This window comes from Platichthys flesus, chromosome 9 (assembly GCF_949316205.1).
Source record: "Platichthys flesus chromosome 9, fPlaFle2.1, whole genome shotgun sequence".
Classification (NCBI taxonomy): Eukaryota; Metazoa; Chordata; class Actinopteri; order Pleuronectiformes; family Pleuronectidae; genus Platichthys; species Platichthys flesus.
In genome coordinates, this window is record NC_084953.1 from 15,427,794 (window position 1) to 15,437,817 (window position 10,024).

Genomic DNA, 10,024 nt, shown 5'->3' on the forward strand with positions numbered 1-10,024 from the left:
TGCGTCTCTCCGGTGACCTTGAACTGGCACTGGAGTTAGCAAAAATATACTTGGGCTGGGTTTATATTTATTTGTTGCTGTGCCTCCTCCTTTTTCTTTAGGTCCTTTGCTTAAGAGCCACAATTCCTTCACACAAAAAGGAGACATGAAGTTACACTGAGGGATATTTACAACGCTCAATGGATTCTTGCAAGCAGAGCTGTGACTTTAAACAAGTAGAATCGCGTGTCATCGTCAAAGAAACACATTTGGCTCAAGGATTATAATGAATGATCGGAGGTTTACTTGTGATGTTTGATCTGATGTGACTTCATTCTTGCGTTGTGCGGCTGTAGGCCATGCTTTAGAGGGTGCACACATGCATAGTTCATGGATTATGGAATGTTTTAATATCGGTCCTGGAAAGAGAACGTTAGCTCTGTGGTTCAAGACTTGCTGCCCCATCTTCACCAAGGAGACTCGATTCATGTTGAACAACAGCATCAGGCTGGAGCTGTTGACCAGAAGGAGTCACACACAAGCAAGATCCACACGGGCAGGAGGAAGTGTTCAGTCATAACTCCAGTCCAGGTGGCATTATACTTTCTTTTTTTCTTTTTTTTCATCTATTCATTCAAGACCATTGAGTTCTTCTTAGAATCTTATTTTCTGTTCTGTCCAGCAGAGGTGTTCTTCATGTTTCTCATGAGCTCTCAGCAGTGAGCTACATGCCCACTTGATGTGCTCAACGGCCGAGGGCCCCAAGCTGAGGAGGGGCCCCTTCAGTGTCTGCTCTGAAACACACTTCATGTTTGCCCTAAAATAAGTTGTTTCTACTCTTTGTTGTGCTGCTCTGGTTTTGAAATTGAATTTAGTTGGGAGTCTGAAAAATTGCAAAATGTCCTCAGTAGTTGTTAAAGTAAGAAACCGATTTTGAACTTGGGAATTTTAGAATTAACTTTTGGCAGCCGACGTTGCTGACAGTGATGAAAGGCCAAGAGGAATGTGTCGGGGTGACTTCCTGTGGACTGGGCCCATAAATCATAGCTACGTCACAGAGCAACAGCCCAACGTAGAAACTGAGCAGCCTGGGCTTCAGTTGGGGAGCGTGTCCAATCCCAGCGAGGCTGCGTGTTGCTTAGCCCTCATGCGGAGGTTCTCAATGCTCGTCGTCTTGCTGTTGAGGCTTCCCGGGATGCTTCCCGGGAGGCTGCCCGGGAGGCTGCCTGGCGCCGGCTGCATCAGCGGGCTGTTCCACACCTGCTGGGCCTGTGACAGCGACTGGTAATAGGACTGGCAGGGCAGTGAGCCCAGCGGGGACGGCATGTTGACGTTCATGCCCAGGTAGGGCAGAGAGGACTGCGTGCTCATGTCGAAGGACGGGTAGTGCACCATGTTGCTGGTGGCGGCCATGTGCTGCCGAAACTGTTCCTGCAGCCGAAAGAGGCTGAGGGGGGACGAGGCGTAGGAGTTGCCCGGAGCCATACCGCCACTCGCACTGCTGGAGGACGGCAAGGCAGGGGAGCTTAGGGGAGAGTCTGAAGGAAAGAAAGGGAGGAGCAGGTTGTTAGCATGTTTCCACAGGGACCTCAGTACATATAATGTTCATGTTAATCCTGTACTAATTGTGTGCTTTTATTTAGCATACAGAAACTATCCATAGTCTTACCTGGTGCAGGGCTGAGTCGTTTGCAGGATGGGGAGCTGCTCGCTGGCTGCGCTCCTCTCTCCCCATGCGTCTCCTCCCTGGTCTTCACCCTCGTCTCCCCCCTCATTTCGTCCTCTTCCCTGTCAGCATTATCTTCTGCTGCTGACTCGCTGTCCGATGGCTCAGGGGAGGTGACGTTGACTTCCACGCTCATCTCGTCAGGCTGGGGCCGTGCCGCCTCCGGCCTCTCCTCTGAGTGACAGGAGGAGGGGAGGGGAGGGGTGCGGGCCTCAGGAGCCAGGGTGGTGGTGGTAGTGGTGTTGGCGGTAGTGAGGTCAGTCTTGGAGTCCTCTGGAGAGCCGTCTGCTGCTCCTGAGGCCTCCTTCTGTTTCTGGAGCTGCTCCTTCTGCAGGCTGCGCTGCTTCTTACGAAACTTGGCCCGACGGTTCTTGAACCAGACCTGGAAAACAGATGAACACATGTTGAGCTTGGGCTAAATACAGTAAATACAGTGGTCCTGTCCATTTCCCCCTTTAATGATACAAAATTGCCCCGGGCTTCTTACCTGCACTCGTGCCTCGGGCAGGTTGGTGCACATTGCCAGACGCTCACGCATCACCACATCAGGATAGTGGGTCTTCTGGAAGGTTTTCTCCAGGGCCTCCAGCTGCTGAGCGGTGAAGGCCGTGCGACTCCGCCGCTGCTTACGGTGCTGGGAGCCATACCGGGCCTCAAGGATGATGTCTTGAAATGTGCAACCGTTGAGAAAGAAGAAACACGACCAGTTTAATTAAAGGGAGAGGGCAAAGGGCAGGTTATCACAACAAGAGCATGAGGAGCTGAAAAGCAAAATGAGCAACTGCTTCTTACCAGCCAGTCTCTCTGCAAGAGTGAGGGCATGCACTGAGGGCCTGTAGTCAGGGGCGTGCTGGGCCTGTTGCGCCGCCTGCTGGTGGAGGTTGTACATGGCGCTCAGTGAGTTCATGGCGTGGAGCGAGTAGCCGTTCACCCCGTAGTGCTGCATGATTGAAGTGTTTTCTGCGGAGGAAAGAGACAAACTGCTGTGAGGGTCAGGCCACCAACAATAAGACTGTTCTGTGGAGGAAGTTTGGTTACTTTAAAATGAGGAGAGCCGTAAAATATGGTTTGAATATTCAAAATAGTAACAGGAGAAATGGCCTTTAAACTCGAGCTTCTGTGGAATAGTTCCTTAAATGTATTAGAGCAGACGACTCTAGAGGAGATTCAGAACTTGAAAGAAACAAGAATTTTTATGGAAATCTGGGGTTTTACATCTAGGGCTTTAAAAAAAACTTTTTTTCAAATTATTACTTTAAATTGTTTAAAATCTTTATTTTCAACCCCAATTTATTATACAAAAATCTATTTTGTACGGCAACAGACCAATTTTGAACAGGCATTTTGACAGAATATTTTAAAGTGAGCAGAGAAAACTGATTAGTGCAATTTTCCAGTTCAAGACAAATACAGCGTCATATTAAGAAAATTAATAATTCAAGTAAATATTGCAGAAGTCTCTAGTATAAATTAAAAAAAGACTGTAATTTTAGTGCAACATTTTTATTCTACTTTTTATTTTACAACACTGCACTATGTTATTATTTAATTTAACATGTGTCACTGTATCAGGAAACATTAAGCGGTTTAATTATAATAGTCATGTAATAATTTATTCACAGTGGTCAGCAGTGATGATGTAAAGGATCAAATTATAATTTAAATCTTTGGGATCAGGTTGACAAACAAATGACAATACAATTTATTGTGGGTTTTTCTTTCTCCTTTCGTTATTTTCCAATTAAAAGTTCATTCTGAAGTGTTTTTTTAATTTCAGACCCTGTGTGAAACATCTACAGGCTGCGCTGACAGAGGAGAATATTTACTTTGCTCCTAGAGAGTTTGCCTGCACTGGGGTAGCAGTTTGTTTCAATTTGTGTCGGGTCCCAGGTCAGTTCAGGCGCCTGCAGGCTGAAGGAGATGTGTGACAGCTCCTCGGTGAAATGTGCACACAGATCCCCCGTCGGGCTCCAGTCTAATGTGGGGTGCAAATAGGTTCCTACTATACCAGACTATTAATTTATCACCAGGCCTGACACGTGAAAGGTGGCCCGTGTGAGTGCGTGTGTGTGCGTGCCTGTTCAAAACGTGTGACTAATGCAATAACAATTTTCTTTCATCTTGCGTCTTTTTCATTGCATTATTTTTACTAAATCAATCTCTGGCTGGATTGGTGTAATCTGTACGCGTTTTTAAATCTTCCCCATAATGCCCCTCTTCCAGGACAATGTCACTCTGCAGCCTCGGGCTCTGATTTAAGCCTAATTATGCTAATTGCTGTGGATTTATGAGCTACACAGGTTTAGTGAATTCTGCCCTCGGGCCCGCAGCACTGGCGGCAGCAGCAACACAACTCACCCGAGGATGGGAAAATAATGACTCTGTTAAGTGGAGTCAATTCAACTACGTGTAGTGTCAAAGGAAACACAAACAAAATGCATCTGCCACAAAGAAAACCATTATCAGCTGATTGGGGCTCAATTTAAAATATAAATTTGCATCATTAACGTTAATTCTTAGCCCTATATTCACATGCATATATAGCTTTAGCCTAAACATATATTGAAGACTTGACACCATGAATCCATAATGAATGTAAATAACCACACAAACACGAATAAATATCTAGGAAATATAAGATATTGAAGAAAATAATAAATAGCCTATTTTAATAGTATATAAACATAGCTTAAACATAGAGGGTATGGGAGATAGTTAACAATGTATGGATGAATTGACGTTAATATTGCACAATGCATGTTTGATAAATTATATATATCCTTTTCATATTTGATACATATTCCTCTTATTATTATATTTTCCTTATTTTTGGGCACTTTTGGCGTGAAGTTCAGACATGTGGTTCTAAAAATAAGACAAAGTGAAACAAACACAGGTAAACAGTTGAATATGTTAATGGAACCCTCTCTTTTCTTTGTCGGTTTGATTCTTTTTAAAGAAAACTAATCACACTCTATGAACTAAAGCTCGTGCGCCGGAGAAACTTCAACCCGGAAAAACTTCTTACCTCTCCTCTCTCTTTCTCTCTGGTGAGAAATATGTCTACGATCCAAGCAGCCGAGTTATTTTCCTCTCAGATCTTCTCCTCTAAAATCCTCGGGTTGTTCATGTCCTCGCTGGATCCGTGTTTTTCCGCTGTTCTCTCTTCTCTCAATATCCTGCCTGAGTCCCGGTGCGTCCCGCTGCTGCTGCTGCGGCTCTCTGCGCTCTCTCCTCTCCGTGGATGTGGGAGGATGCTGAGCTGCCATGTATCGGCCTTTAAAGCGACCCCCGGGCGGGGTCAGTGGGGCGCTGCGCACGCTGCTGCTCTCTGCCAATCACGTCGCTTCCTCACACCTCCTCACCCCCCTCCCTCACATTACACCTCACAGATGAGTTTTGCATCCGAGCCGCAGATCGACGATCTGTTTGTATTCTTAATTTTATGCATTGTATTTTTATTATTATATTATCCTAAAAGTCCATTAACATTAAGTACGTCGTTGCTATTTTTGGAGTTGACATTATTCATATTAATAAGATAGTTATATTTAAGTTTTGTTGAAAGAGAAATTCAACACAAAGATAACATTCGATTGGTATGTCAAAACTGTTAAAGCTTTTTAAACATGATACCTTGTATTTTTAAATATCACGCATTTACTTTTATATTTTCTCAACCTGCTGAAGTTCAAAATCCTTTTTACTCCTTTTAACATCCTTTCGTGTTAAATTGCTTTATCCTTATTAATACTATTGATAAAACGACATTTTATCAAATATAGACAGGCTATCTTTTATTTTTTTAAGACTAAACAACTTTTAAAATGTGAAGAATTCAGACTTTACAATATATTTAAAGGAAATATGTACCATGCAGTGGAAAAAGTATTTGCAAATGTCTCTAAACGCTTGAATTCAGCCCCGAAAGGTTTATTAAAACAGAGGTCTTCATGAAATGATATGCGTGTGCTCGGTAATGGTCCTGTATACTTTCTGCGGCACGGTGACTCTCCAGGTTAATTCGGAGCTTTAATTTGATTTGCTCCTTCGGTCTCTGCAGAGATGCTGCATGGTGGCGCGCAGCCTCCAGCTGCAGTCTCCAGCAGCAGCTCCCCGGCCCCCAGGGATTTAGGTTAGGATTGGGGAGACAAGACGCCAGTTCAACCCTCCAAAAAATGTCTTAAAATGACTGCTGGTAAGAGGATTAAAACAATAATGCCCCCTCTCTTCTTCTCCGCGGTTTTTTAGAAAAGATTTCTTCTCCCGGAGAAAACCCGTTTAGGCTGGAATTAAGGGCACCGGGGAAAGTAGCCTTTTAATGTTCGGCTTGCATATTTTGTTGAGTTTTCTCCGAGAGAAAGGGGAAGGTGGGCTGGGTGGGGGCGGTGGTGGGGGTTAAATCCTAAACTCAATTTGATCTTTGGCCACATTCGTGCGCGGAAACTCCCAGATTCCTGAAAACAGCAGCCAGTGGGAAAAAAAGGAGGCGACGCTTAACATCAACATGTTTAACTTTACGTTTCAATTTCTATAAAGGTCAAGTGTTGATATTGTTCAGATTTAAATTAACTCAAAGGATATTTCTGCACTTGGAAAAACCTCAAAAAAAAGACATGATTGAATGAGTTTTGTTTTCAAGCAACAAGTGTTTCTCAAAAATGTAGATGCATCGTTTATAATGTTATAATAACGATAATACAAATAATAACTAATCTGGTCAGTGGCTAAAGAGCAGTTGGGCCTATAGAGGAATGAAAAAAAATCGGATTAACTTGTGAACCGATGGAAATAAGAACTTAAACTGCAGATAAATCTGGCCAGTGTCTCTTTGTGCAGACCGTTTCTAAAGCAATTAAAGCGAGAAGGAATCCCTCTCAGCTGCTCTTCCTCAAATCAGCTTTTTTACGGAACTTAGCGCCAGCTAATGTCCAGCCTGGCTGAGGGCTTTACAGCAAGTGTCAAGAGGGCCGACTATTAGAGAGATATTAGGCCAGATGAGCAGCAGCAGCAGCAGAGCATGCAGGGATAGAGTGGACACTAGTAAACTCAATCTACACGTGCGGCGTCTAAATCTGCGGAATATATCGTGTATAAACTCCTGCAAGACATTTTAAAATAAAAAATTCAAAAAGAAATAAAAATATAGTTTTGTAGTGGATTTACTTACTTGGAGATGTGATGCCCGATTGATCATTTGCACATCACTTTTACATCCTCACAAACTCCACACTTAATTTCTAAATCATAGCACTTTTTTATAGATATATAAGGTATTGTCATTTTTTAAAATATATTGTAAAGCAATTTCTAGTAGTTTTCAGGTGATTTTTTTTTTTCAAATTCAGCTCCACGAAGCCTTATAATTTAGGCGGAGTGTAATTTTTTATTTTTAGAGTGATAATAATGTATAGAAATCTAAGTAGATTGCACATGTTGCAGGAATTTAATCTCAAATCATAGACTGGAGCTGTAACTGATCATGATTAGTTGTTGGGTCAGAAAGTGGTAACAAAATAAGTCCATCACAACTTTCTGGAGGCGGATAGCAGGGCATCAAATTTCCTTCTTATGTGCAACCCACACTCAGATAATACATTTCTAATGCTACGAAACAGGATTTGTAGAAAGATCAACCAGCAGATATTGTGTTTAGAAAATGACTTGCACCATTAATAGTTTATCAAATAAAAAATTCTGGTAACGCGTTAGTTGATTAATTCCTGTCGTTCTATTGACTTTAAAAGACACAAACACTAACTCTGAATGCATTCCTTCCCAGAACTGTATTGGTGGTTTTGAGGCCTCCTCATGTTGATGATCCTGAATCCATGGCTCTATAAAGTTTACCCATCTGTTAATACACAATCCTCACACTCTGCGTCTCATCCTGATCATCTCCAGGATCTCAGCACCGCTCGCTCCAGGCTAACTTTCTAAACCCCAAATTCATCTCGAGATTTCCGTGGATTTCATCGGTGCCCTCATTGTTCTCAGCATTCCGGCTGCATTCAAGCTCCATCATGTTAAAGCCTCTCCTCCGATCTGAGTTATCGCCTTTGCTTTCAATCATCCTCCCGCTCGCTCTCTGAATATCAAAACTTTATCCCTGCATCAGGACTTTGGCAGCCTGAATCGAAGCTCAGCCGAGGAAGCCGCAGCGATTTATAAATCATGTTCAGTTTTTAATCAGGTTTATAACGCATGAGAGTTTGTAATTTTACCCCTCAAAAGGCTCCCTATATTTTCCAAGTGGCATTTTACATCAACTCGAGGAGAAAGTTGATGCCTTCAGCCTTCAGAGCCCATTAAGTTTTATCATTAGCTTTTCTTTAACTTCATGAATATATTAGGTTTCAATCCAGCTGCTGTGGCCTGCACATGCTCTTAGTCAAGGTTAGCTTGTGCTCATTTGGGTGAAATTAATCATTTTGATGTATGGTTGAGAAATGACTGCTTCCGTGGGACTTTGGTGACTGGAGTAACAAAGCAACATGCCATTAGCAATCCTCTGGCAGTGTATCAGTTGGACAGCCACTTCTAACACTGGATATATGATTAACACAGACAAATCTCTGACTCAGCAGTTTAATTTTGTATTTAGATATCACTGAGTGGATACGGTCACACAGTCTCCTTTTATGTTGATTGTGTTCTTGCCCCATCGCATCCATATGATTGACCTGTTTTATGAATGAAACAACTAAAGTATTAATCCATCACTCTAAATGACCACAGTCTAGTTACTGCAGTGATTATACAAATTCGTATTCAAAACACCAGTGCTGATCTAAAAGTTATGAGCAGATTCTAATTGTTATACGGTAAAATCATGTTGACAACAGAGTAAATAAAATATGTTAAAGATAAGATGAAACATTAGTTTAAAAGTTATTGATTGTTTGTTGTCAACTTGGAAGCATAAAAAACTCAATATTAAATTGACTTTGTTACATTCATTAAGTCATTAAGCTGAACTTGTTTGCAGGCTGTTGCTTCATGACACATCCAGCAGACACAGAGCAAGAGCATCATTCATTCGAAATAAGGTTTCTGGGCAACTTGATGACTGAAAGTTCAATAATCGTTTTCCTTTTATCTCTGGTTTGGTCACCAACTCCTTGAGGAAATATCTGCTCTTAAGCTACATTAAAGAGTTCTGCCATGTTCATCAGCCATATGTAGCTGCTAACTTTGTCTGCTGTTCCACTTTGAGCAGGTTGCATCCTGTTGGGTTATCTGAGGTTTCCCCCTAAAGACTGTTGCCTGCAGTAAGAGACAAAGCCGATAAGTGCTGAGATTGACAAGAAAAACCCTGTGTCACTGCGGGAACTGTACAATTAAGTGATAACTCGCTGCGAGTTTGCCACAAGTGTCATTGATTCGACTGGGAGCTCCAAAATATTTGCTAGTGCTGTTCTACACGGCAGCATTGGACTTCCGTCACTCACCATGTCCGACTCACAATGGATCTTTTTAAAATGATCAAAACCACTGAAACATTTCAGATTTTATTCTACGCTTTCGTTGTCTTTGTCAAAATCAGCTGCCTAAATTACCCACAATGCACCAACATTTCAGTCTTCAATTTGCTTGTGCTATGCTTGTAGCCTAGCCTCATGTTGCTACCTTTAAAGGTTCAGTGAGTTGTATTTAGTGATATCTAGTGGTGAAGTTTCATGTTGCAGCTGAATACCCATGAGAAAGAACATGTTGTAGCCTTCAGTTGTCATAAAAACTCAAAAGGTGTTTAGTTAGTCCAGTCTGAGTCACTGTAAAAACATGGCGGCTTCCCGCTCCAGGTGTAAATATTAAGTATCGAAATATAAAGCGCCCATTCTAGGGTTTAAGAAAACAACAATTCATACAATTTAGATAAAACACACGAGTGAAAACATCACTAGGATTATTTTATTTTCAACTTCTGCCAATGGATCTTTTACACCCAAAGCTTACACACTGAACCTTTAAGCACAGACACTGGGGGGGGGGGGCTACTGAGTCAGGCGTGCTCACATCTCAACTCCATTGGTTTCATTCTCTTCAGGGAATTTTTCAGACTTCACACTATATGTTGTATAAAGTCATACAGCCCAACACCTGTAAACCGAATGTTATATGTAAAATTGGTACAGTTCTAAATTCACATTTAGCATTTTGATAGATATTGGTTTCAAAAGAATATAATCTTTGGAACACAGACACAATAATTCGGTGTTTTAGAGGCCGAGAACACCTTGTTCACTCTCACTATTGTTTTTCCTTGAATGATCCCCCAGACACAGCATACCACGCTGCAGCCAGGGCCGCTCCTCTGAA

At 42.2% G+C, this 10,024-nt stretch overlaps 1 protein-coding gene across 1 annotated transcript; it reads right to left on the reverse strand.

Moving 5' to 3' along the window:
- Nucleotides 1–376: 376 nt before the first annotated feature.
- Nucleotides 377–2,651, reverse strand: LOC133960960 (diencephalon/mesencephalon homeobox protein 1-A-like). Its single transcript, XM_062395853.1, has 4 exons — nucleotides 2,498–2,651; nucleotides 2,193–2,371; nucleotides 1,649–2,087; nucleotides 377–1,517 (listed from the first exon to the last, which is right to left on the reverse strand). Exons 1-4 carry the CDS (start codon nucleotides 2,649–2,651, stop codon nucleotides 1,075–1,077), a joined length of 1,215 nt encoding a protein of 404 aa, XP_062251837.1. The 3' UTR covers nucleotides 377–1,074.
- Nucleotides 2,652–10,024: the final 7,373 nt, after the last annotated feature.

Excerpts from the sequence above, each read along its gene's own strand:
- LOC133960960 (XM_062395853.1), bottom strand. The coding sequence starts at position 2,651 with ATGCAGCACTACGGGGTGAACGGCTACTCGCTCCACGCCATGAACTCA. Across the intron at positions 2,372-2,497 it reads TCTTGCAGAGAGACTGGCTG|ACATCATCCTTGAGGCCCGG; the intron begins GTAAGAAGCAGT and ends GCACATTTCAAG. Across the intron at positions 2,088-2,192 it reads TGCCCGAGGCACGAGTGCAG|GTCTGGTTCAAGAACCGTCG; the intron begins GTAAGAAGCCCG and ends TCTGTTTTCCAG.